Source organism: Colletotrichum spaethianum, assembly GCF_022836535.1.
Source record: "Colletotrichum spaethianum MAFF 239500 DNA, contig49, whole genome shotgun sequence".
NCBI classification, from domain to species: domain Eukaryota; kingdom Fungi; phylum Ascomycota; class Sordariomycetes; order Glomerellales; family Glomerellaceae; genus Colletotrichum; species Colletotrichum spaethianum.
Window position 1 is genome coordinate 13,393 of NW_026054819.1, and position 25,323 is coordinate 38,715.

A 25,323-nucleotide genomic window follows, 5' to 3' on the forward strand; every position below is an offset into this window, starting at 1 on the left:
CCGCTATCATCGGCACTGGTAATTCGGCAGAACATCCAGTAGTTCAAGGAACGAGCTTCTTCTTCAAGTTATCAGCGTTCCTGACAGGCAAATCACAAGTAATAATGGATCGACGTCACTATTGATGATGGACGTTACTGAAGATGGGGACATGTCTGAGTAGCAAGCGGTTCTATTCTCATTCTGATGAGGCTTAATGTTTCTGTTCTCTGTAATAAAGCCTATTGTCGTACTCATAGCCTCTGATGACACCTCATCGGTAGACTTGTGTTCTGGGGTTGATCAACCTTCCAGGACCCGAGTCTGCAAGCATCCTTTTCATAAAGTATTGTCCTTCTTCGTTTCGGATGGAGGACAACGCGCAACACACTTTTATGACTTTCCACCTGATCCTTCGGCAATAGGAGGTCAAATAATACCTTCGTTAGGCCTCGCCTGGTTCGCAATCATCGTCCTCAATGTAGAAATCATCCCTCCGCCCATACACCCCACTTCCTCCGTGCTTTCTGTATGCAGCCTCAAACTTAAATGTCTTCTGTCCCTCTCTCTCTCCCTCAATGTCGAGACTTCTGTTCCTGTTCCAATAGCAAACTCAATTCGACTGAGGTAATATTCGGCGTCTGTCGCTGAGTATACGTGGCCGTGATCGTTCGGCTTCGGCTCTAGTAGCGGTCCTTGGACTTGCGGAGATCGCGGACTTGCTGCGCGCTTGGGATGTTCTTCAAATCCTCGAGCGGAGTCTGATCCGGAAGGCGCTCGAGACGGAACTGCTCGAACATGCCGTTCTTGTCGTTGTGGGCGAACTCCTTGGAGGTGACCTCGTAAAGGCCATCGTACCGGTAGCCGTACGAGGGAGCCCACTTGGAGTCCTTGTGCGCCTTTCGGAGAACGCGGACGGGAGCGCCAGAGACCCAGTTGATGGCCAACGCCTTGGTCGCCTCAGTGCTAGGGAGAATGTTCTCCATATCATTGCTCTCGCGGGCGTTGGAGCCGGAATAGAGAATGACATCGCCCGAATCGACGTCGAGGTCCTTGTATGTACCGGCGACGATCACAGAGAAAGCACCGTCCTTGCCCTGGTAGTAAATACCGGCGTTCGAATGACCGTGAGCGCCGTGGAAGAGGGCAGAGAGCTGCGAGGGGAACCAGTCGCCGACCTGACTGCCGTTGTTGCCACGAACATTGGCGGGACGCTTTTCATTCGCGTAGACGGGGTTGAGAGCCGTGATGAATCGATCACCGGGGCGAAGGGCGAGACCGTGCATAAGTCCGTTGCGTCCCCAGATGGGATGGTTGCGGGGTGGAGGGATGGTCAGACCGTTCGAGTCGTTGGTGGTGGGCCTTGTAGTCTTTTCCTCGGCCGCAGCCAGTGCCGCCTCTCGAGCGGCGACGCGCTCGGTATTTTTGAGTCTATCGGCCCACTCGTGAAGCGTCTTGGCGCGAGTCTTGGTTCGCTCTTGAACGTACTGCTTCTTGGAGGACGGGCTCGGGTTGTAGATCATCGTCAGGCATGACTTGAGAGGATATTTGGCATCGAATAGCTCGCGGGGGGCAGCAGTCGGATAGGCAGCCTGGCATCTCTTGACGTAATCCAGGAATATCGCCAACTCCTGAAGCTTCTCGACGACTTTGGTATCTTTCTCGGAGACAGACGCCGCAGAGAAACGGCCCAGGGGCATCAGCACCTGCGTCTTGACGAGATTGAAGTAATCCGTCGGGGACGAACCCCAGGGCTGACGAGGTGCGATGCCCCCGCCGGACGCAACACCAGAGTTGCTGGAGGAGGCCATGTTTGTTTTTCTATCTTCCAGCCTCGTCGTCTCGTCAGCCTCAACAACGAATACTCAAGAGACAAGGACACTTACAGTGATGAACAGAGGTGTGAAATGTTTCTGTGAATTGGCAGGCTTGGGGAGGGGGAAAAAAAACCCCTTTGACGGGTTGTTGAAGGTTGAAGAAGGAAAAGAAAAAGGGAAAAACAAGAAAAGTAAGAAGTAGGTTGGCTAAGAGAAAGAAAAAGGCCAGGCCGCGAGGCACCCGGCTTAGTCGTGAGGAGGCCCAATAGGCAACCTCCGTGTTGTTCGGCCTGGTGATAAGACGGAGCCGGAGACTGGTGGTTGTGAATTCTCGGACTCGGCCCGTGGTGTGGGGCCGCCAGGGCTGATGACCTCCGGAAGTTTCGAAACAAAACAGCCCAGGCCGGGGCAAGAGTACTTGGGTCGTACAAGACTCAGATCGGTCAAATCTGTCATGATTGAGTATTCCCATTTCACCGCGTCCATGATAGTAGAATGACGGTGCGTGGCAATGTTTCTTTTATCTCACAAATCTATGTTGACGATGGTAGACATGGCTTCAACTTTAGTGGGGAGAAGTTGGGTTGAAATCAGTCCAGCAGAATCGACATGAAAAAAGCCCAAGATCGAATGTTTGACGCTTCTGGGAGACATCTTTCCTCACCCTCAGACCTGTAATCGATTCTCCGGATATGTTTCATAGAAAATCACAGGGTCTCGTAATACGCCTGTTATCTTTTGTTTGTGTTGTTTAGCTCACCAAGTTTCGCGGCTTTGTATCCGTAAGAAAATAAGTGTTTCAGTGGATTAACACACTTCTGCATAGACATGTAGGTACGCAGTGCAGTCTGTCATATCACGACCGTCTGGAGACATTAGTCGCCTTTCTGTTGTGCACAGTGCCGCGGGCTTATATCTCGACCTCAGATTATTGAGATTGATGATGAAGTTTACGTTGTAGTTGCTAAATGACGTGCTGGTATCACTTTGATGAGTTGGGAGACGAAGTAATCATTGCGGAAGGAAATAAACGATTACTGCAAGCAGTCGAAGACCGAGACTGCTCTTGATCCCAAGTTAAGATCGCATCTCCGTTTGTCAAAGTCCTTGGTGTGATCGACGATCACTTGCTTCCCTTCAGTCCCTCCATTTGCACAGGTTGCGGCAGGTTTGATGCGCTGCAACAGTAGAAGAAGAATGTAATCGTTGTTTACTGTGTTGAAACCGAGCTGTGTCCAATGGTCGTCGTGACGGGAGCCAAAGTCAATCAGACCATACCACGTACCAAAAACAGCCACAGGCTCTCTAAAGTCTCGCAGCGAGCACCAGACGATTGAATGCCACCTGACACCTTCTATGGTTGCTGCGCCGCACCAACTTTTGCAAAGTATCGAACGCCGAGTCGCCCGACTACAAAGGGAAGCGGCATCCTCAACTGACAGCGCGAATGAAAAGTGCAGTTGCTGACATGCTTGGCCCGGAGGCTTGCTTCGGTTAGTTGCGTCCACCACTGAACATGATCCATGGGCGACGGAGACTTTTACTGCTCTCCCGCAAGCGAGCTTGTCTGAACATTCCTATTAGCTGTTGGAGTCACATGAGCTCATGGTCGTCAGTTGAAATCTCCGAAAAACGCCTCGCAAAGGAAAACCCTAGGCAGCTACGCATTATTGTCTTGAGTATATCAAACAGGCCCTTCCCTCTTCCTCGAGCAACTTTACTTATGCTGAGTCGCTGCCTCTTGGTCAAGGTCAAGGGCTCTGGATAGTCTGTATACACCTCACCAGCAAGCCTGAAAAACCAAACATCATGAGCACCAGCCAAGGGTCCGAAGGGGCCAACAAGAACTATAACCCCTCCGTCTTCAGCCAAGACACTCTCGTCGGCTCCGACACCAACTCACTCCACCCGCTCATACGCAACGCCGACGGCAGCTCCTCCCGGCCCCTCCGTGGCACTGACCCTCAGCCAACTCCGGCAGATGACTTCCATTACGTCTCGACGCGGGTTGTGAAGGAGATGCCCCGAGCCAAAACGCCTACGGACCCAAAGTCCCGCTTGGGAAAGCTCAAGAACCTGCTCAAGCCGCCTGTCGTCAAGGCTGTTGAGGCGCTGCCAAGCCACGAGGGCAAGACGTATCACGTCAACGAGCAGGGCCAAGTCATCGAGACTACGACCAGGAGAGCAGGCGAGTATCACGAAATTCAACCCGAGAGGCCACCTCGCTGACAAATTGACATCTGCAGGCACGATGAACAATCGCTGGGCAACCGGCGGCACATGAGCTTAACGAAAGAAGGTCACTCTGAGTTTCACGCGAACGATGACTTGGTAATGATTGTACGCGAAAATGTTCTTCCAATATTTAGATGTTTGAATCGTATATCCAACCACCGTTTCTTCCCATGTCTCTTCCCGCAACGAGCCTAAGCAATCCAGAACCACACCTTTTGCAGCATGTTCTTCGGGATCGGCTCCTCGTCGAGCTCCGCCATTGCCTCCATTTCGGCGACGCCAGTCGTGACGTCCACATCCGCAACATTGCGCGCGAGCGGCGTGCGGAACCAGATCTTGTGTCCGATGTACAGCACGAAAAAGATGGGCAGCGTGATGTAGGCGGCCAGGAAGTCCGAGACGCTCCACTCGCCGGGGAAGAAGACCTGGAAGCCGTTGGTGAGGGTCAGGATGACGAGGAGACCGAGGATGAACCAGGTGAAGTAGGGCTGCAGGGGCGTGCGGAAGGGCAGGCGGTGCATCATGTTGTGGTAGATCATGGCCTTGCGGAAGCGGAGGTAGGTGATCATGACGACGATCCAGGCGATGAAGCCGGAGATGGTGCTGATGTTCATGAACCACGTGAAGACGGTCGAGGTGCCGCTACTAATGGTGAGGTAGGAGAGCAGGGCGATGGACCAGGTGCCGAGGACCGCCGTGTAGGGGACACCGCGCTTGGTCGTCTTGGTGAAGAAGTGAGGGGCCTGCTTGTTGAGCGCCAGACTATACAGGATACGGCTGCCCGAGTAAAGGAAGGCATTGCCGGCCGACCAAGCGCTGGTCAGGATCGCGGCATTGATGACGTGGTTCAGGCCGCCAATTCCAGCGCGCTGGATACCGATGACCCAGGGTGAGGAGGCGGCGTTGGAGTTGGGGTTGAGGAGTCTCGAATCGTCGGATGGGGTGATGGCGCCGATCATGAGGGAGCCGAGGCCATAGAAGATGGCCAGACGCCAGACAAAGCGGCGAGCGGCCTTGGGAATGTTGCGGCGGGGAGCAACGGTCTCACCGGCGGCAAGGGCGATGAGCTCGGGGGAGGTGATGAAGGCGAAACCGGCACGGACGAATCCCGTCCAGTAGGCCAGGAATCTACCAGTATTCCCACCGACTAGGTATGGCTTGATTGCTCCGGGGTCATACCAGTAAAGGAATCCGATGCGACCTTCGTCGGGTGCGCCGCCAAGGATAATGACCAAGCTCACCAGGATGAGACCAAGAATGGTAATAAGCTTGATACTCGCGAACCAGAACTCGGCCTCACCAAAGATCTCGACAGCGAAGATGTTTAGGGCGAGGGTGACGAGCAGGATGATGGTGATCCAGACGGCCGGGTGCACGGGCGTCTGCCAGTAGTCGAGGAGGATTGCGCCGGCCGAGGCCTCGGCGCCGACAAGCATGGCGTAGGCGTACCAGTAGTTCCAGCCGGCGGCGAAGGCCAGACTGGGCTCGACGAAACGTTCGACAAAGTAGGGGATCGAGATGCCCTTGAGCGGAAGGTAGGTGGCCATCTCGCCGAGGTTGTTCATAATGTTCCATACGACCATCATCATGGACAGGTAGCCCATGAAGAGCGGCGCAGGGCCGACTGTCGAGAGGATACTGCCCGAGCCGACGAAGAGACCGGTTCCGATGCTGCAACGGTGTGTTAGTCGCCGTTCAAACCGGGCCAATTGAGAACAACAGCAAGGAGAGACACTCACGCGCCACCCAGAGCCAGGAATTGAATGTGTCGGCTCTTGAGGCCTCGCTGCAGCTGATCATGCTGGTTGACCAGGTCGTTCGGGTCGCTGCTGAGGGTCGCAAAGTTCACATCGCGGGGGTAGGTCTCGCCGGCGTGCTTCGACTCGACGTCGGTCAAAGGACCGCCGCCTCTGTAGTCTTTGTCCATAGTCGCGGCGTTCAGGTGAGATCAACTCCTCGGCTCGACTTTCAGGAATGGACGGGAAAAAAAAAAAGGGAAAGGTAGAGAGGAACCAAGTTGTGGGCGGGCGGGCTCGACAGTATATTAGTACCGACGGGCACTTATTTTTGTCTATAGTCGCGGCGCAAAAAAGTAAAGGCTCGTCGGTGGGCGTCCCCGGCGCAACCACGGATACAATCAATTCTAGAACGCAGAGAGAGAGTCTACACAAACAAAGGGCCAAGCTCAGACCGAGGGGGGAGGGCTGTAATAATATGGAGTCTGGGCGACAAGGCATTGGCGAAAGCTTCCCATCTTTCGCAAAGGCGGGAGGCTGCAGTTGGACCTTGGCTCCAAGGCCTCCAGAGCAACGGAACGCGCATCCGTACTTCGTTTGCCTTCAACCTCCTGCGAGAAAGAGTTGGGTGCGGCCGACGTGACGTATTGATGGTACTCTGTCACTCTGCGACTGTACCCTTGCTGGAGGCTTGGAGGCTACCGTACAGGCCCGGCACTGACTGGTGTACCTAGCAAGGGCGGGCATACCTAGGTAGCTCTCCTGGTCATGGGGAAAGGCTAAGCCTGTTGCGGTAATTGAGCAGCCCATCAGTGTTTCTGTATCGTAACGTTTTCATGGCAAGCCACCGAACCCATGGGGTAGAGACTCGGACGGAAGGCTTATCTACTTGGCGGTCCTGCTTGAGTGGGCGCCGAGCTCCACGGCATCCACACTCGGCCACACATTCGGGCAATCCGTCGTGATAAGACGAGGGATGCCCAGAGGCTGCTGCGTGGCATGGGCCGTGAAGAAACGCAGAAACGGGCGGGCTTTCTCGGCGCCTTCAGAGTGCGCGCATAAACTATGTGCATGCCTGACCGAGAAATTGTGCTGCCTCGCCGAAATAAGATGGTGTAGTGTACATTGAGAAAAATTGGAGGTAGGGGGATAGAATCATGGATACGTACCTTTGGCCTAGCGAATAAACAGCTTACCTAAGTTGCAGCACTTCCCCATATCACGTGGCTTTGTCAGCCGAAATGCGGGGCATAAATCTCAGATGAGCGCCAGTGGGCGGGGGAACAACATCGACGGTACCCGCTCCAGCGCCGAACTATCACGTAAATTTTTCATCGTCTTCTCCAGAGTCCCTTGATTCTTGGCGGCACGAGCACACATCAAATCGCGCAATTTTCGACCTGTTACCCTCGGCCTGGGCTCTCGGTCCTGGGGAAGCCTGTCTGTTGTTCGATTGGCCGTGGGGGACTTGGTCCGAACGATGTCTCTAAACACCGATGCTCACATCTGAACACGGCCTAAATCGCGGCAACCGCCACATCAGGTGTACGTCGCGTGTCCGCGATGAGTGCTCCGTGCCGAGCCGCGCTCTCGATAAGAATCGTCTGAGGAGCACGTAATGCCAGGCACCCACTTTTCACAAACGGAGCTCGACGGCACGGGCGACATCTGACTGTGCCGCCACAGTTGGATACTAGGCGGAATGCAACGGCCAGAAACCTGCTGTCGCGTAGCCAAGTCAGCTTTTCATTTCCTCAAAACAAGGAGACTGTGAAGCTTATCAGATGTGACCGGGGGGTGGAAGGGGTTCTGATACGGCACATCTTCAGATGCATCTTTCCCCGTTGTTTGGTAACCTTGCGCACGGCGGACCGGTAGAAGGTCAAGCTTGCCGTCCCCCCGCATCGAGCGAGGCACGCCGGCCAGGGAGGCGGAATCCTCCTCCGAAGCCAACTCTTCTACACTAGCGCATTGTCGGTGGTTCATCCCGATCCCGATCCCGCATACAAAGACTAGTTAGCTTTGTGGCTGTTCGATCCTATCATCTTGTACGACATATCTCAAGACCAGACTTGACTCAGACGTCTTAGTCTTGGTGTCAGCCCTGCGTCACGCGTAAGATAACGACGGGGCGAACCCCGACCAGACTTTCCACATGTCGTCCGCGCCCTACACATCGATATGTTACGCCTTGCCCACGACGTAGCATGCCGCTTGGAGACGGGTCAGGAACCCCAGATTCTGGCAGCAAGCACGAGGCGCGTTCAGGCCAAATCACCTCACCTGCGGATCTTTCGAGCTGCGAATACTGGGGTAGGTTAGGAACAAGCCGGTAGACTTCATTTTCATTACGTTTTGACTACGCAAACTACCCCTCCGACGTGCACAGCTCTGGACTACGTTCCACACCTTGTCTCATCTTCCTTTCCCCAACTTTGATGCTCCGACAGAAGCTTCCAGCGGCTCTCTTTTATAAGAATCAATCCTCATACTGTCCTCTGATCCATCTTAAATCACTAAAAGCGCCATAATACCGGCTGCCGCGGCTTGGAAGAGCGATCCGCTCCGGCTATTTGCGCCGTTAAACGTCACCGGAGGCGCTCTTGTAGATGTGTTGCTCGCCGTAGCCGTAGGCGCTACAAATGTCGTCATATGGGTGTTGGTGGCTGCAGGAAAGGATGAGGAGGTGGTCGGCTCCGGCACGAAGCGAGTCTCTGTTGAAGTGCTCTCCTCTGAGGTAAAAGTGATTACCGATGTGGACGTCGAGACGAAGAAGGTTGTGGAACTCTCCTCGTCCGGCACCGACTCGGTAAAGAAGATGGTGGAGCTCACTGTGCTGCCGGGCTGTGTGTCAACTCCGCCCGGGCCGGTGCAGCGCCGACCGATGGGGCAGCAACCGTACGCGCCATCCGTGCCGAGCCAGCATGTTGAGCTCAAGGGGCATCCTCCCTGCTGGTCCGGACAGCATGTGTAAGTCAGGGGAATGCAGCCGTCGCCGCATGCCTTGCGACTGGACTCGCTGCACGGGATCGGGACCGCCTGACGCTTGTTGAAAACGGGGACGGCATCGGCGGCGAGGGCCGACGCCGAAAGGGCCAGAACGAGAAGCTTCTTAAGCATGATGGCGATGAAGAAAGCGACCGTGCCGAAACGAGAGTGAAGATTTGTTGATTGCTACTCAGCTGATGCGTTGACCCAGCCGTCTCTCTCGTCTCAACCGTGAAAACACCGCCTTTAAGTACATTGCACACGAGGCAAGGCTGCGGCGTTGGGCTTTCTGCTACTGCTCCGTGATAATGAAGTTCAGCTCGCATATTGGGTGGAGATGAATCTTGGCAACAAACCTTCAGTGTGGCGTCCAATCGACGGTATCACAAGTGTACCACACATCAGCGGCGCCTTATGTTCCTGCAGCAAAAACCTGCCCACGATCTCATATACTCTGCCTCAATGGTTGGGTGAAGTTGGAGGATGGGACGGTTGCGTGGCAAACCGGGGTCTGGGATCAAACAATTGCTTATTCTAGGGTTCAGCTCCTAGGCTACAAGTAATCACGGAGTCGAGTACCCCCGCGGCCCCATGCCCCGATCCAAGAACCGCAGGGCTGATTCGAGGAACAGGGCTGAAGTAGGCGACGGGCTTCCTACTATCTTAATTAGAGTGCCTGCCCGTCTTACAGCTAGTCGCGTTACATACAACTACAGCTAGACTTCGGCGGTGTTGATCACACAACCTAGCAGCAGGCTGTGGACATGATTTGGTAGTAGTTACCCAGTCAACACCAAGCTTTCCTTTCAGCTCTCGACTAGTCGTCTTTTCTTTCTTTAATTCCTATTTTTACTATATATTTTATTTTAGGGGGCATCTCGCCTTGAACATTGTAATCGTTGCACTTTTTGATAGAATTTTCGATTCCAACTGGGACCCTCCTGCCGATATACGTATGAATGCTCTTTTAATCATACTACAACGCTCAATTGTGTGCCCCCTCCGTGATGCGGGCGTAGTGGCATGCATCTCTATGCAGAACGAAGCATCCCTACTTGGAGACGTACAGCAGCTAGCGAGAGGCCAATGAGATCTCCAATCCCACGTACGAAGTCGATTTCGTCCCCCATGAGGCTTGAGGTATTTTCCCTCAACCCCAGAGATTCCATCCTCGACCCCCTAGTGCAAGGATGTCCAAGTATTGAGTGAATGGGTGTTGGGATTCGACAAACGTTACTGCGGCTGGTAAGCCAATCGGGACCTGATTCGCGTGACAGTTCTGGTCGGACGACCTGAAGTTATTTGTTGATCATGCAAAAGTCACAGTATGATCCATTCTAATGGCGATTACCATGTCCTAGAACAAATTCTTCATTGGCCAAGTTATCTAGGGTATAAAATAGCATTCGCTTCCGTGACTACGGAGGAGTCTATGTTGCTAAGCCCGATTTCTTTTGAGAATCAAAAGCGCAGTGTGGGAATACATGGGAAACAGTGAGTCTGGTTAACAACGCATACGACATTTGCAATGGTGGGTTGGAGATTCAGGGGCAGTGGAGGGGGATTTAGCCCACGACTGGCAGATTGGCCTGCCTCAAAAAGTTGTCATGCCGACCAACCAAAAGCCTGATTTCTGGCTTTAAATGGTCGTTCAATTGTCATTCATAGGCGAAGAGAGTCAGTCAATTTTAATGACGAAAAACGACAGTTGAAAACCAGACTGGTAGTCAAATTGGCCAGCAATGCATATCGTTCATTGCGATGATATGACTAACAATCAAGTATGAGGTCGATTAATTATGCCCAAAGTTGGTAGAACCACGGCGACTGCACACAGAGTAATTATCTGCAGAAAGGTGATCTCTTCTTCCAGTTTCATGAACTGGCCGCCATGAACCTGTGTCAGAGACATTGAATCCCACAGATCCAAGTTAACTCAACCACCCTGCTTCCCACGCAACCCCGCATACCACGCAGCCCCAAACCCCCATCAATATCACCATACCCATCAACAACATCCATTATTCCTCATCCCTACCACCTACCCAGATGCAACTTTCTGCTTCACTAGATAATTCAGATCCACTGGATTCACTTGTGCTACTCTCTGCTTCGCCAGCAGCAATTTGCGCCCGTCGGATATCCTCGATATTAGCGAACGTCGTGTTAGGGTCCGTCTGGACCCTTTTTCTCCTGCCTTGTTGCTGACTATCCGTCTGGGCCTGGAATGCCTGGGCCTGACGCTCTAGGACTGTCAGTCTATAGGCCTGTTGGTCCCAGCCTTTTTGGACCTTTCTAAATAGGTGGCGTTGGGTGTAGATTTCTCGGGTATCTTGCGTAAGCTGGTTGAATAGGTGCAGCTGACGCTGAAGATCAGCAGACTTACGCGGGGTTGACCATGGGACTATAGATACAGCTCCATCCCACTGCTGACTTCCTGACTGCCCAGCTGTCTGGCCGTCTAGCTGTCTGGCTGGCTGGCTGGCTGATGCCTTAGACACGAAAGGGCTAGATAGAGGTTGCGCTACATCAACTGGCCATAACCCAGTGTGTTTCCAGCCGCTTTTAATAACCTGGATAGTCAAGGCGTCTAGACGTGCCCTTCTATAACAGTCTATAAAGTTCCTCTTGCCTGTTACAGTTGAATCGCTTTGTATATCTAGGTACCCTAGATACTTCCTATAGGCTGCCTTAAGAGGTCGGAATACTGACTGATCTAGAGGCTGGAGGACGTGTGATGTGTGCGGCGGCAGAAACAGGAGGTGTATGTGGTTCCGGAAGCATCGCCACAGAAAGTCTGTTGTTGTATGGCTATGATGGGCGTCTAGAACTAGTAGTCTAGTATCTGAAGGGTCCTCTGGGACAGTCTGAGGGATAAAGACCTTTTCTAGCCATTCTAGGGCATTCTGATCAGTTGTCCAGCCGTTCTCTGTTGCTGTGAATTTCCAGCTAGCATAGGGTTGAAGATCTAGAGGAAACCACTGTTGCTGGACTGACTTGCCCTTATACATAACAAGAGGCGGAAGTGCGCGTCCTCTGGCAGAGACGCACTCGATCAGAGATACCCATGCCCGCGATCCAGGCTGTTTTTTCTGGATATACTTGGTCTCTGACGATCCTAGTACTAGCCCATTGCTTCCTTTGCCCTCGAGGATACCAGTCTCATCCATGTTCCATCTATTAGCTGGCTTGATGGGCAGGATTGCTGGCAGATCAAGGCGATGAAACCATTCCTGGATAATGTCAGCAGTTGCCCCATTAATTCGCCTAGCGTCAATTGCCCTGCATCGCTGGGTTCTGATAGATGGGTTTCTGCGAAGAAATCGCTGCATCCACTTCCTCCCAAGTGGTCGCTGCCCATCGCCCAGCATGCGCTCAGCCAGCCCTTTGACTTGCTGATGGCAAAACGCAGAGCCTAGGGCAGCCTGCTTAGATATCCACTCAGCAAGTAGACCTTCCTGGTTCTGAGATAACCGCTGCAGTCTACCAAAGGCAGTATTTCTAGACTGGGTACCATGGAGACGTTGTCGTACAGTCGCCTCTGGGATGCCCCATTTGCGACCTGCCCCGCGGATACTAAGCCCGTCAGCAATATCCCAAAGTGCCCGCTGCAGCTCATGTTCACTATACTGCTTCATCTTATAGTAAAAAAGATATCCTCAAAAAATGGCGTTGTTTGGGGTAGAATAGAAGATGTTGTGATAGTTAGAAAAGAGGAGTAGGTTTTATGGTGACGCGTTGTTGGGCTGCGTGGTATGCGGGGTTGCGTGGGAAGCAGGGTGGTTGAGTTACTCAAGATGGAAAACGAAGTGCATTGCTAATTGCGGCAAGCCTCGAACGGGGAAGCCCGGCGAATTGGATTCGGCACCGAATATGAAAGCCGAATGTTCGGGAGTTCGGCACGGTCTACTCCGTACGGCGCCAATGACGTTCGTGTAACTCCTCAAAAGCCAACCAACTTTCCCCCCACCAAGCACATATTCGAAAGAATTATCAAAGCGAATTTGCCGACTACTCCTTCCATTGCGCTGTCTTTAGTTCAATTGAAGCGCCAGATCTGTTATACTTGAAGTTCGACACGATGACCGCAGCCCGAGCCGTCGTCAAGACGTTGGATCACCTTGTGCTCACTTGCGCAAGTGTTCCCAAGACCGTTCAGTGGTACACTAAATACCTCGGCATGAAGGCGGAAACTTTCACGTCGCCCTTGGACCCATCGGTACAGAGACATGCCCTGAAATTCGGCCCGCACAAGATCAACCTGCACCAGCAGGGCAAGGAATTCGAGCCCAAGGCCAAGACCGCGCTACCCGGCACAGCGGATCTTTGCTTCTTGGTGGAAGACGGGACAAACCTTGAAGAGCTCATCAAGGGATTCCAAGGAGACGGGGTCCAGGTCCTCGAAGGCGAGAAGGTGGTCGCACGGACCGGTGCTCGAGGTCCTATCCAGAGTGTTTATGTCAGAGATCCTGATGGAAACTTGATTGAGTGAGTCTCTTTATATAAAATTGAAATCAGTTCAGAAGCTCGTCCATATAAGTACTGACCTTGATCGTTTTAGATTGTCTCATTACAAGTCTTGAGGACTTGAGCGAGGCAGCCAGGTTTCTAGGCACATGAGGTTTTTCCTCTGCAACTTTGTGCAGCTAAACGACCGGAAGACTGCTTTGCGCTGCTGTGCTCCAACCTTTTTGAATGGTAAATAAGTGAACCATTTCAATCGTGGGAGAGAAGCTCTCGAGATATATCAAACCACACATTTCAGAGATATGTGCCGCTAGATGCACCATACGTTCTCTCCTTACATAGCTGTTGTTGAACGTTGTATCACTTCTTGAACAAACGTCGGCGTTATAGAAGTACACCTGGCTAACATGATTCCTCCTGTGAGATACTTAAAGACATGAAGTTATAGTGTTAACCGTTGATGATCAATTATATAGCCGCAGTGCGAACATCGTTTGTTTACGTTACATAAGACGCTCAACTGCAAACATTTGATCCCAAGGGGGTTGTCTTCTGGAATGCAACCTCGACAGGGTTATCTCCGTGTAGCCTAATGTCAAAGGTAGTGCTCCACCCTGATGTGTCGAGGTCAACATTGGCCGTGTAGACAGACCATTGACCTCTGTTCTCTCCAGTAGACTGAAAGTTGACACTTTCAACTTCCAACTTCGGAACAATCACTCCTTGCCTGCGGATCTCTCGAACAAGATCAAGCGTCAACCCATCAGCTGTGGTAGGCACGCAGTCCTTGCGGACAAGTGCCTTGATGGTGAGCGGCATCTTCCCGCCGACTGGATTCCCAAGACAGGATTGCGACTTCTGGTAAAGGATCACATCGCTCATCGGGTACCCGATACCGGCGTTATCGTAGGTGATCGTCTCGTTGGTTGACGTCTTCGTGACATGGATGTGGAACTTGCTGATGCCAATGTCGGGGCTGATGGTGCTGTCGAACTCCCAGAAATGGAACGTTTCTCCCCAGAGACCGGATGCAGAGCCACCTGAGAAGGTCGCCTTCCGAGACATGATGATGTTCGACCCATCGCCGTTGCGGTCAGAGTAAGTCAATTGAACGGAAAGGTCTTCAGGGTCCCGACCGGTGTCAGCAGATGTACGAATGCGAATTTGTCCGCTAAACGAGATGTTGCCGTCGTCCTTAAGGAATAGTCCCTGGATGTACGGCTTGATGTCTGTGCCAACGATCGGTTCGCTCAGTTTGACACTCCCGGGCACGGTGTCTATCATGCGAGTGAAGACATCGGCGCAAATAGCCTGGAAGGCAGCGGGGTCGGCCATTGCCTGCATCGTCTTGTTTCCATCCGCAGAAAAGATTCGCTTATCCGAGTTGAGCGTGTCGTTGCCGCCGGTCACTAAAGGGTTCTTGGTAGTGCCGTCAAGATATTCGGTCACGACACCATGATCGAATTTGGCAAACTCGCTATCAAAGTGCGCAACGGTGTCGTTGTTTGGATCCGCCTCGACGCCGACGATTTCGGGGAAATCGACGCTGTGCACGCCTCCCAAAGTATGGCCGCAGGCGACCATGGCAATCATATCGCTTGTATTAAATCCCGCCTTGGTAAATGTATTTTGGGTAGTCTCCAGATCGGTCTGGGGCTCCGGGACACCTGCAGGACCGGCTTCTTGGGCGTCGATGCGACCAGCTCGGAAGGGCATTTTGGTACCACCGCAACTGAAGCTGGCCACAAGAACGCTCATTGCCAACAGGTCAGATGCAGACGCGCGGATCGAGTGGAAGCTACTGAAAAAGGCGAAGGTGTTGTTGAATGCGCTCCCAGGGTTCTCTGGACGATCCAGTTCGAAGAAGATGGAGGCATCGAGACCTCCAGTGCCGGTAGCAACATTGTGAGTAGCCTATAGAGTGTGAGTCTATGAAAGCTGGGACAGCATGTGCCAGACATAACCCACCATATCATGAAATGCAGCCCGGATCCATTCGGCCGAGTTTTGGCGACTCGGGGTGTTGGTACCGAAACCACAATTGATCACACCTGCTTGATGTTAGGATACACGCATTGAGGGCGTCAAGGGACTGCTAGTGCGACGGACCATCGATGAAGCCCCTGCGCAGGTATCCGCTCTGCAGAGACAGATGATCCTCGATCTCATCGTAAGACGATGGCCAGACGTACTCCGTAGCAACAAGCGATGCCAAAGCAAGCGCGGCGAAGATGCTCTGCTTCATGGGGGGCGCAGGATACCAAAGAACAACCGAACGAGCGGCAAAGATGCGTTGACCGAACACTCCGTTCATCCCATATTGCGCTGGCCGGCCACCGTCTGCTTTATGTGTTAAAAACCCAAATGATCTGGCCTTACGGGAATGCAACGTTTGGATGGCGCGACCCTGGGACCCTGCAGCGACGGAATGGATACATCTGCGCGTGTAAAGGTGATCGCCTCGTATTTCTATGCTGCTTGGCCGCCGTTCTATTCTAGTCCCCAGTAATTATGGACGAGTTTTCTGATCAGTTGCTACTTACATGGATTGCGCCCAGATATGCTTTCACTTAAGGCCTGGTCTAGCTCATTTCCGAGACAAGGCCTCCCTAGCTTAGAGCCCATTGAGCATGGGGACAAAGTCTCCTGCCCAATAAGGCAGCTGTAATTACCCATCAGAATACGGGCTGTTCGGGCGATACGGGCGTGATCAGCGAACCGGCGAGTGCATCGTCTAGTTGGTCTAAAATGCTGCATGGGCAGATGCGCTACCGGATCCGGCATACCTACCAGGCTCTGCCGGGAGGAGTGCGGGAGCGACCCGGCGCTTCTTCCGTGACTGAGATCTGAACACTTGACCAATTCGTTCTCTAAGCTGAGGTAATGTAAAGGCGTTTCGGTGGGGGGGGGTTTTTTTAGTTGGGGGGGGGGGGGGGGGGGGGGGGGGGGGGGACCGAAACAGGTTCTTGTCGTGGCGGCCAAGGAGGTTCAAGTGCAATCGCTCCGTCCAGCTACCTAACTCGCCCTAACTGCTTTGTTGCCTCCTTGGGCGATGTTTGAGGCGAGGAGGGTGAAGAGGTGTATGCATCGGGTCTGTTAAAGAGGTCCCTCTTTGTGAAATGGACTTTTACGGGTGTCGGTACTGTCTCATTGCAAACTTTGTTAAGCTTAAATCAAACGGTGAAATGATCCACTAACAGCCAGTGAAGGACTCGGAGCGAGTTGGTGGCGGGGTTAATTGCAGACCACTATCGTCTCAATCCTTGGAATAAGGAAGAGGCACTGTGGCATGTGAGGAGCACGGCGGATATCAGCGTGTCTACATGAAATGCAGCCATCAAGGCAGATCCTCTAGAACGAACCTCAAAATCAATGTGACCTCCTGTCGGGAACAAGTTCCTCATTTCCATGGCTTCTTCTCTTGAAACAGCCTGGTACAGAGAACACGTCATGACCAGACCGGCTCCAAATACGGCAGCGTCCGGAGGTTGTCTACGCCCAGCCTGCGACGGCACATCGGGATTTCCGTCCTGAAAGGAAGCAATCGCCGTTAAACGACGCTGCCAAAAGGTGGTGGTGCATACACCTAGATGAACAACAAACCAATCGGAGCTATTTACTTGATGGAGTATAACAGTACTGAGTTGCTTTAAGGTGAAGACTGCACTTCAACAGGATTGCAATGCAATTTCATGGATGATGAGTAGCAGCAAATCTTTGGAACTCACTGAAGCTCGCCAAACGAGACTAACTCACTGCAAGGTTGTTTATCAGCTTGAAACTCCACAATTCGAGTGTTTGTAGGAGATATATAACGGGGCTGTGCTAAATTCTAGTCCGGCTTTGGGATTCTTCCGTTCCATATTAGCGCGTGTCCGGGATTATGCCGTCATAGAAGTCAATTAGGGACCCAACGGCCCGGCTCTCGGAGCCTCGTTTCGAGCTTTGGTAACACACATATATCCCTATAACACGCCAACAAGAACTTGACGAGGATTATACAAACATGGGAGACGCCTCAATTCTTCACATGCCAACTGCCCTCATATTTGGGGGCAACGGCAAAACTGCCCGCGAATTGACCAAGATCCTTCGAGACGCCGAAACCCCGCACACCATCTTCAGCGTCATCCGCAACTCAGACCAGATTCCGGATCTCCAGGCTATCGGTGCCAAACCCATTGTGCAGGACATTGCCACCGGCTCGGAGGCAGACTTCATTAAAATCATTGAGGGCACCCGGCCTGACGTCGTCGTGTGGGCGGCCAGCGGCAAGGACCCCAAGTCCGCCGAAGCCGTGGACCGGGACGGGGCCATTCGCGTCATGGATGCCCTGTCGAAGGCTAACGGGTCGGCCAAACGCTACATCGTCATCAGTGCCCTAGATATACGCGACCGAGAGAACAGGCCCGTCCCGGACTGGTACACCGATGCCGACGCAAAGCTCAGCGATCGCATGTGGGGTATCATTGGTCCCATTCTGCGAGCTAAATTAGCGGCCGACACGGAGTTGAGGGTTGGCAATGCGGCTCGCAAGCTTGACTACACTATTGTGAGACCCGGTGGTTTGAGTGAAGGACCAGGTACGGGAAAGATTCGCGCAGGCAAGGTGGGCACTATCGGCATGATTCCACGGGAAGATGTTGCTGGGGTCATCTACGCGGCAATTCAAAACAAGAAGACATTCGGGCTGGCATTTGACGTGCTGGGGCCTAAGGATGACAGTTTGACAATCAAAGAAGCTGTTTCACAGGTCGCAAGAGATCGTGAGGATACCTTCGAAGGGTATTATTAGAAAATGCCAGTCTTTTAGATATAAGGCTTACAATACTAAAAAGTCGAAACGGTGAAGCCAACCAAGGATAGTCTTGTCTTCTTCGTACGCTTGCTATGTTCTTCATAGCTCGACACCAGCAAATCTAGATTATGGCTATCCCAAAAGTTCAAGTTTCATGTGGCTGAGTCACTTCCGTAGGCTTTATCGCCTGAAATCGACCAGCTGCAAGATTTAGCGTGGAAAAAGGTTTGACAGTAGACATATCTGTCTGTCCACTCAGAGTGGGAAATCTGCATGTATGTTTCGGCTCTAGGGTCATTGTGAATCTCCGTGACACGTACAAGACGCTCTTCCTTTGGATGCCAGTCCTAAGGTGGGGGCCCAATGGTCTGATGGAGAGATCATATGCCGCAAACCTAGCCTTCGCCTTCAATGTTAGTTTGCACCGATCTTATCAAGAGCACTATAGCCATTTGGGCTTAGGTTTCTAAAGCCTGTCATGAACATGGAATCGAGGAGGCTTTTGTGCAAGGCTCTTTGGTAGCATACTATAATGTGCCATTGCCTCTCACCAGTCTTCGACATCATTATGCCGTAGCAAACATATTCCAATAGCCATGTTATTGCCTAGAGTTTTCAATGTCATCAATTTTGACTTGACACTTGGATTGACTTTGCAAAAGAATCAGTCGTTGGCTTTAAAGACATACAGAATACAGGTTGGAATTGATCGTACGGGTTTGCTGCATCGCCCGAACACAACCCCACAATATTTGGAAGGCAGTCTAAAAACGATGATAGGCCTCAAGAATGTTAATTTCTTATGATACAATATTAATACCGAACGGTACGTAGCCTCACATGGGAGATAGGTTCCTTGTGGGTGACAATGTTTATGCTACTATCATGGCTTGCTGGATCTTTGGTAAGCTGCTCACTTAAGCACTTTGCTTCGCAGCTTCAATAATGACGTCGGCAGCCTTCTCACTGGCTTGATAGATAGCAGCCACGATGTACATTCCGGGAATCTTGGGGAAGATGGATGCATCTACCACACGAAGGCCATCGATACCCCTGACGCGGAACTTGGAGTCCAGCACAGCCATCGGGTCTTCATCGGCACCGATGGGGCGGTGCAGGAAGCGTGGTGGCCCCAAGCCTCATCGCGAATGAACTGCTTCAGGTCTTCCTCTGAGGTCATCTCAGCAGGCGGCCAGATGCGGTCGAAGCTGCCATCGAGGGGAATCAGGTCCTTGAAAGCTTGGATGCCGTACTTCATGCCCTCGTAAACGGCCTGCAGATCTTTGTCTCCACCGATACCCTCACCGAGACTGTGGAAGGTAATCTTAGGGGTGTCGCGGGGGTTGGCACTGGTCAGGTTCACGGTTCCGGCGTTGTTCCGTGAACGGGCTTTCAAGGTCAACCAAGTCCAAATGCTCAGATCTTCCGTAGCGTGAACTGAGTAGCTGGGGAAATAGCCATTGAAGTACGCAGGAACGCCACCGAGGAACAGATCCGGTTCGTCCTCGGCCACGGACGAGTGCTTGATGTAGCCGAAAGCGATACCGTTGGTAGTGTAGGCGCCCTTGAGCGGTCCTCCGATGTTGTTTTTCCAGTCGTTGTAGCAGGGGTCGGTACCGTTCAGGAATTTGCATTTCTTGAGAAGAGAGAACTCTGTAGGTGCCTTGCCGACAACACCGATCTCGTAACGGTCCTGCATGTTGCCACCAACACCGGGGAGATCCTTTACCACAGGGATGTCGAATGACTTGAGTTCCTCCGCGGGACCAACACCACTCAGTTTCAAGATTTGCGGCGTGTTGAAGGCGCCGCCGGACACGATGACCTCACGACTGGCGAAAGCGGCGCCAGGAATACCACCGTCATCCTTGGTTGATCGGGGATCGGCGCGGTACAAGCTTTTGCCAACCAAATAGTCGACGCCGGTAGCCTTGGGCTTAGATCCGGTGGTGTCAAAGTTGACCTTTGTGACGAGAGTGTTGAGAGCGATGTCTAGCTTGTATTTCTTGGATCCGTCAGCGTTAGTGGCGCGAGCGACGTCGAGGACGAATCCACGAGGGGAGCTTCGTGAGTAGTTCTCGTCCATGGCAAGGGGAATTTGGTAGATAAGCTCCGCGTTATCTCGGCTGGGTGACGGGTTGTTGATGTCGAGAGTCAAGACCTGGGCATGTCAGTGCAAAGCTCAAGTATTAAGCGAGGTAGCGCACTCACCTCCAGCAAGCCACTGACGGTGCCCACGAGCTTTCCGATCAGTCCCTTGCCCATGGCAGTAGCAGCGGCAACGACCAAAGAGGCCACCTTCAGGTCCTCAGCGATCAAAGTAATCGGGGTGACACGGGTCTGCAGCCATCCATTTAGACCGTGACCGGCAATGCTGCTGGGCAAATAACGGGCAGCCTCGAGCTTTTCGAAGTACTTGTCCATCTCCTCCGGAGCCCACGAGTCGTCACCGGTGATAGAGGCAATGTAATTCCAGTCCTTGTGGGTGGGCTTGATAGTCACCAACGCATTATGCTGGGAGCATCCTCCCAAAGCGCCAGTGCGAGGGTACAGAATGCCTTTCTTGACGGAGCCTGCCGGTGGGTCCAGTCCAACATAGTAGTCACCCTCTGGCGTCAGATACGTCATCTTGGTGTCCCGGCGAGCCTGAGTATCGTTCGCATAGTGGTCGACGAAAAAGTCCCATTTGATGGGCACATGATCGCTGCTGTAAGGGTGTACAGCTGGGACTTGAACGACAGGATCGGCTCCGTGGTCCTCGCCTGTATGTTTGTAAGCGTGAGGTCTCAACGACCGGGATGAATCATTGCTGCGCAACTTACCCGCATCAATAAGCAGTACACTGTAGCCAGCCAAAGCCAAGCGAGCAGCAAGCGGTCCTCCTCCAGGACCGCTTCCCACAACAATGTACTCGTAAGTTGAGTTGGCTTTTGGACTTGTAGGTGGGAGAGTGTAGCCGTTGGGCGGCAAATTAGCAGATGGCTGGTCAGGTACGACGGCTGCCCTCCAGCTGGTGAATCTGAAAATAGTTGGTTAATGGTCACGGCGACGTGGTTTAGTTTACTTACGCTGACGCACCTGTCGCGAGGACAGCGAGGGAGGTAAGAGCTCTCATTATGAATTACGTTGGTCGGTTTATTGCAAGAAGTGAACGAGTGAATGAGTGATGGCCAATCGACGCAGGCGGTGCAAAGACGATTGTTGTTTAAAACAGACAACAAAAAGAGCGGCTAGACACACAAATTGCAATCGCGGTATCTGAATGAAAGTGAGCGGCACAGCTGGAAAGCTGAGAGAGTGTGATGAATTGCCAAGCCGAATGGTAACGTGCCGTGCCGTTTAAATGGCTCTACAGATCAGATCTCAAGCATACAAAGGTCGAGGCTATTGCCAACGAAGTGAGTTGCAGATCCCAGGTTCTTAGATGGGTCCCTTGCGAACAATCAGACTAGTAACGAGCGATAAACATGACGACTTCCTAACCCGTCTTGTCGATCAAAGATACTTGTATTCAGCGTGCTATGTGCTGACCCAATCAGTCAAATATTACGAACAGACGATTGGCTGTGGGGTAGTGACTGGGTTTGAGGAAATTAAATCGTGGCACCCCTAGCATCTTCAATTGCCATCATAGGGGCTTAAGCGAGCTGTTAAAAGAACGATGCAGGGAAATCGACAACTACTACGTACTGTGCAGATGATATCTGCTACAACACGCCAGGGTACCGCACGACATGGCAGTTTTGCCGTTAGCATGCCAGAACCGCTTCCCTGGGACAGAGAGCGGTGGGTTTAGCATCCACGCAATGTAGTCCACCAAGGGTCGACTACACTAATGAACAGGCCTAAAGGCTCTGCAGGGTGACAGGGCAGGCTGAAGGTCGTCAAAATCCGATTAGAAACATCCATCCTTCTCAATTACCTACCCCAGGGATATTCGGTCACTGAACTCCTACGCCGCGTGTGGGTTTCTGTCCAGGAAGGCAGGGGGGAAGAAAGTGGAAGAGGGAGATCCCATGTCGGTATAATATATTTACACTTTTTAACGGGGAGCCAAACGGATAAACGGGCATGGGCTCGGACCGTCTGACTGCAGATCCTCAACTTCATGGCAAAGCTTTCCGAAGCCCTAGAACAGTCATCTCCATAATCTACTAATGTGTATGTTCGTTCCCACAGAATTGGCCGACTTTGAGCCCGATTGTCTTGTGTTTAACTCGCCCGTTGCCTATCGCTAGTGATAAATCGGCAGGCACAAAATCAACGACAAAGCTTCTTCGGAACGCTTGCTCCGACTTAGGAGGGGGGTAATATGTGTCACTGACACGGGGTCTTTCCAAGCTGAAGATTTGGTACTTTCCCTTTCATAGCAGTGAATACGGCTGGCCGGGGATAGTATGGGTTTTCTGACAATACCCAGTATTTCGCTCCCGACACCGAGATTCTTGAAAGTATTGACATGAATTTGCTGCCAGACAGATGTCGGTAAGCCGTTGGATCTGTGGCATCTTGTAGCGCTGTAATACTGACACTACTGGTGGTTGGCAATTGGCAATTGACGACGGAAAAGGAGAAGACCAGGGTCTGATCATATTTGGGCTGCAAAGCTTGCATGTTGTAGAGCTAGTCCGCATCAAGCCAACACTACATTTGCGGGAGCATCCGGGGCGCGCGGACCGCGGGAGTGATCTAGGTATTGACTCAAGGTATGGCGTTCGTGTTTGCTATGCTGATCCTAATCACTGCTGCTGAAGTATGCACGAATTAAGCCGTTTTTTCTTGTGCGAGACAAAAGGGCAGTATAGGCCCTTGGAGGAGTATTCTTATTTTGAGGAGAGACTAATCTAACATACCTAGTGAGAAATGCGTATTCATGGCTAGACTCGAGGTGACGTGGTTAGAAACCCGAACAATCCATTTTCCGTAGCCACTCAGATGGGTTCGAAAACAAAATTTCAGCATTCGCTATCACAAGAGTCTCCGCTCACTGGCACACAAGGGAAGCTTACCGCTATTCCTTTCTAGCAAGGGTCAAGTATCCTCTTTTTGTTTCCATCATCCACAGTTCGACTTGCATACCATTACCCCGGCCAATATTCTGCCTCTATTTTGTAGCTGACGAACAACGTGGCTAGAGGATGACGAAAGTGTTTCTTCAACTTTGTCAAATTTCAAATTTTCGATCTTGCCGAGTTTCTACGTGCGTTCCTCGGGCATTCCACGCGACTCACTCAGCCTGTTTGGGAAGGTGGGACAGTCTAGGATCGTGAAACCTGACCCTGACTATCACGATACTTTGTCTCGGGAGTATGCGGCACCCTCGGAAAGCTTGTTTAGGTAGTGAACCGACGAGCTACTGTGTCAATCAGGTTAGATCATTAACGTTTCTGACCCAGTTAGGACTGCTAAAACTAGTGGGTTGCCGTTACAACCAAGGCCCACAACGGTGTGGCCTGCGGTTGTAACTTCCCTGTGAGCCCACAGCACCCCCATCTGTCCTAGCATTGATGCGACAATACGGCCGTCTTACAACAGGGTATCCAACTTAGACGGTGCGGCCCAATGTGGTTGTGATATACACAGTACGTCAGAGCTTCTGGATGCGTAGTAGGCTAAATCGTTGGGAAAAGGGAGGACTGTCCCAACAGCGAAGTTAACATGTATCAGCCAAAAAGAGGTAGATCGGACACCTGTGCCCCGAGTTTGGAAAGGGCCAGTCACATTTATTGCCAACAACGTAAGACAAGCAGGGTGCGGAAGAATAGATACTGTTGATACAATGATTACAAAACATAAACGCCGGCTAATGAGTTTTTAAGTAAAGTTCCTTTCCAAGAAATGAGGACCCTAGTCTTCCATCACTCTATGCCATAGCGTGAATTCGCCTCTAAGGTCGATAGTCCTTTCTGCAGTTGGTAGGTAGCTATGAAGTAGACTGCTCACGATACACACCGACCGACTCGCTAAAGCTGGACTTGCCATGATCCACGTCGACTAGCGGAATGAAATCACTCTCGTCGCCCTGTCGAGGGGCGCTTTTGGCCGTCTTTTCTGTTGTGGAACCCAATCCGCTCTTGTTCGTTCCGGACTTCGTTCCGGTGGATCTTGGGCCATTCGCATGACCTTTGGTTGAACCAAGTACCCGCACACCCAGCGCCATGAAAAGAGCACGCAATGAAGGCAGACAAGCGCAGATGATGCCTACATGGAGTTCAATGGTGCTCCACAAGGCTGCCTCGGTGTAGTCCCAAGTGATGTTCTGCGAGTTGGCAAAGACGATGAGGGACCTGAGGCGAACTACACTGACAATGGTGACGCTGAGACTCATAGTCAGCAGAGTAGGGGTGGGGGGTTTGACTTGTGATAGGGTAGAGCTTACAAAATCCCCAAAGAGAACATGAACATAATCATGAGCTTCTTCTTCAACTTCATCTGAAGCTCGCCCAGCTTCTTCAGGGGAAGGACCAAGATTACGATGTCGATGAGGATGTTGCAAATCGCAGACATCCACCCCTGGAGATGAATGTTGTTGCATTTTCCGACCTTGTTGCTGTCGATCTGCTCCCAGGAGTAATTGACTGGACTGCACTGCAAAGCCGTGCATGTAATGAAGGCAATCCCATATGCAAGACACAGAGCCATTGTTCCGTAGACGAGTTGGCGGAATCTTTTGCTCATGGAGAACACACGAAGCATGAAAAAAAGTATGCTGATTTTGGTTGCAGTCAGTGCAGCGAAGTAGAAGAGCTCTCCCAAGTAGTAATACTACAAAATGTTAGCAGCGACTGAGACTTCGGTCTACGTGGCTGGCTTACAAAGAGGACATTCTCGATATTCTTCTGTGGTAGAGTCCACATGTCTTTGCCGAGTCCGTTGTTTGACACTGTGACCTTGTTAGATATGGATCCTATAGATTGGTTAGGTAGCTTACATGTTACAGAGAATATTGTTGGAGGCACGGTGAGTGCCATGGCAATAACAATTGTCCAGTCATCCCATCCTAAGGTTCTGCCGCTAGTGGGTATACCTGAGCACATCCGGAGCCCGAAAACTATCAACGCTATCGCTCCCCGATCACTCCGATCAGGAGAGGTTTGGCGCTCTCGTTGCGGACCGGTGCACCACACATCGTCATCGATGCGTTTTTAGCCACTGTACACGTTAATACATTAGTCTTGTGTGAATAGCCGATGTCACTTGCTGTCGTACTTACCCAGTCCTTCGTATGTAGTGCATGATTGTAAGATGCATCCTGCCAGCTGCGTGTTGAGCGGCACATTAGTACACAAGCAGGGCACATCCT

General features: G+C 52.0%; 9 protein-coding genes across 9 annotated transcripts; 3 read left to right on the forward strand and 6 right to left on the reverse strand.

Moving 5' to 3' along the window:
• Positions 1 to 662: 662 nt before the first annotated feature.
• ColSpa_11640 (E3 ubiquitin-protein ligase UHRF1) lies at positions 663 to 1,790 on the reverse strand (the record flags this gene model as incomplete). Its single annotated transcript, XM_049277852.1, has 1 exon — positions 663 to 1,790. One exon carries the CDS (start codon positions 1,788 to 1,790, stop codon positions 663 to 665), a length of 1,128 nt encoding a protein of 375 aa, XP_049133809.1.
• A 1,815-nt stretch (positions 1,791 to 3,605) lies between these two features.
• ColSpa_11641 (uncharacterized protein) lies at positions 3,606 to 4,025 on the forward strand (the record flags this gene model as incomplete). Its single annotated transcript, XM_049277853.1, has 1 exon — positions 3,606 to 4,025. One exon carries the CDS (start codon positions 3,606 to 3,608, stop codon positions 4,023 to 4,025), a length of 420 nt encoding a protein of 139 aa, XP_049133810.1.
• Positions 4,026 to 4,222: 197 nt separating this feature from the next.
• ColSpa_11642 (proline-specific permease) lies at positions 4,223 to 5,958 on the reverse strand (the record flags this gene model as incomplete). Its single annotated transcript, XM_049277854.1, has 2 exons — positions 4,223 to 5,702; positions 5,771 to 5,958. The coding sequence occupies 2 exons, from the start codon at positions 5,956 to 5,958 to the stop codon at positions 4,223 to 4,225; spliced, it is 1,668 nt and encodes a 555-aa protein (XP_049133811.1).
• Positions 5,959 to 8,275: 2,317 nt separating this feature from the next.
• On the reverse strand, positions 8,276 to 8,887 carry ColSpa_11643 (uncharacterized protein; the record flags this gene model as incomplete). Its single annotated transcript, XM_049277855.1, has 1 exon — positions 8,276 to 8,887. The coding sequence occupies one exon, from the start codon at positions 8,885 to 8,887 to the stop codon at positions 8,276 to 8,278; it is 612 nt and encodes a 203-aa protein (XP_049133812.1).
• Positions 8,888 to 12,836: 3,949 nt separating this feature from the next.
• ColSpa_11644 (glyoxalase domain-containing protein RDO1) lies at positions 12,837 to 13,247 on the forward strand (the record flags this gene model as incomplete). The annotated part of the gene is made up of 1 exon (XM_049277856.1): positions 12,837 to 13,247. The coding sequence occupies one exon, from the start codon at positions 12,837 to 12,839 to the stop codon at positions 13,245 to 13,247; it is 411 nt and encodes a 136-aa protein (XP_049133813.1).
• Positions 13,248 to 13,738: 491 nt separating this feature from the next.
• ColSpa_11645 (WW domain-containing oxidoreductase) lies at positions 13,739 to 15,467 on the reverse strand (the record flags this gene model as incomplete). Its single annotated transcript, XM_049277857.1, has 3 exons — positions 13,739 to 15,136; positions 15,191 to 15,273; positions 15,332 to 15,467. The coding sequence occupies 3 exons, from the start codon at positions 15,465 to 15,467 to the stop codon at positions 13,739 to 13,741; spliced, it is 1,617 nt and encodes a 538-aa protein (XP_049133814.1).
• A 1,761-nt stretch (positions 15,468 to 17,228) lies between these two features.
• On the forward strand, positions 17,229 to 18,017 carry ColSpa_11646 (UPF0662 protein; the record flags this gene model as incomplete). The annotated part of the gene is made up of 1 exon (XM_049277858.1): positions 17,229 to 18,017. The coding sequence occupies one exon, from the start codon at positions 17,229 to 17,231 to the stop codon at positions 18,015 to 18,017; it is 789 nt and encodes a 262-aa protein (XP_049133815.1).
• Positions 18,018 to 19,047: 1,030 nt separating this feature from the next.
• Positions 19,048 to 21,135, reverse strand: ColSpa_11647 (oxygen-dependent choline dehydrogenase; the record flags this gene model as incomplete). The annotated part of the gene is made up of 4 exons (XM_049277859.1): positions 19,048 to 20,181; positions 20,232 to 20,782; positions 20,843 to 21,039; positions 21,089 to 21,135. The coding sequence occupies 4 exons, from the start codon at positions 21,133 to 21,135 to the stop codon at positions 19,048 to 19,050; spliced, it is 1,929 nt and encodes a 642-aa protein (XP_049133816.1).
• A 2,808-nt stretch (positions 21,136 to 23,943) lies between these two features.
• Positions 23,944 to 24,991, reverse strand: ColSpa_11648 (satratoxin biosynthesis SC1 cluster protein 4; the record flags this gene model as incomplete). Its single annotated transcript, XM_049277860.1, has 4 exons — positions 23,944 to 24,307; positions 24,400 to 24,785; positions 24,836 to 24,903; positions 24,952 to 24,991. 4 exons carry the CDS (start codon positions 24,989 to 24,991, stop codon positions 23,944 to 23,946), a joined length of 858 nt encoding a protein of 285 aa, XP_049133817.1.
• Between the last annotated feature and the right edge of the window lie 332 nt (positions 24,992 to 25,323).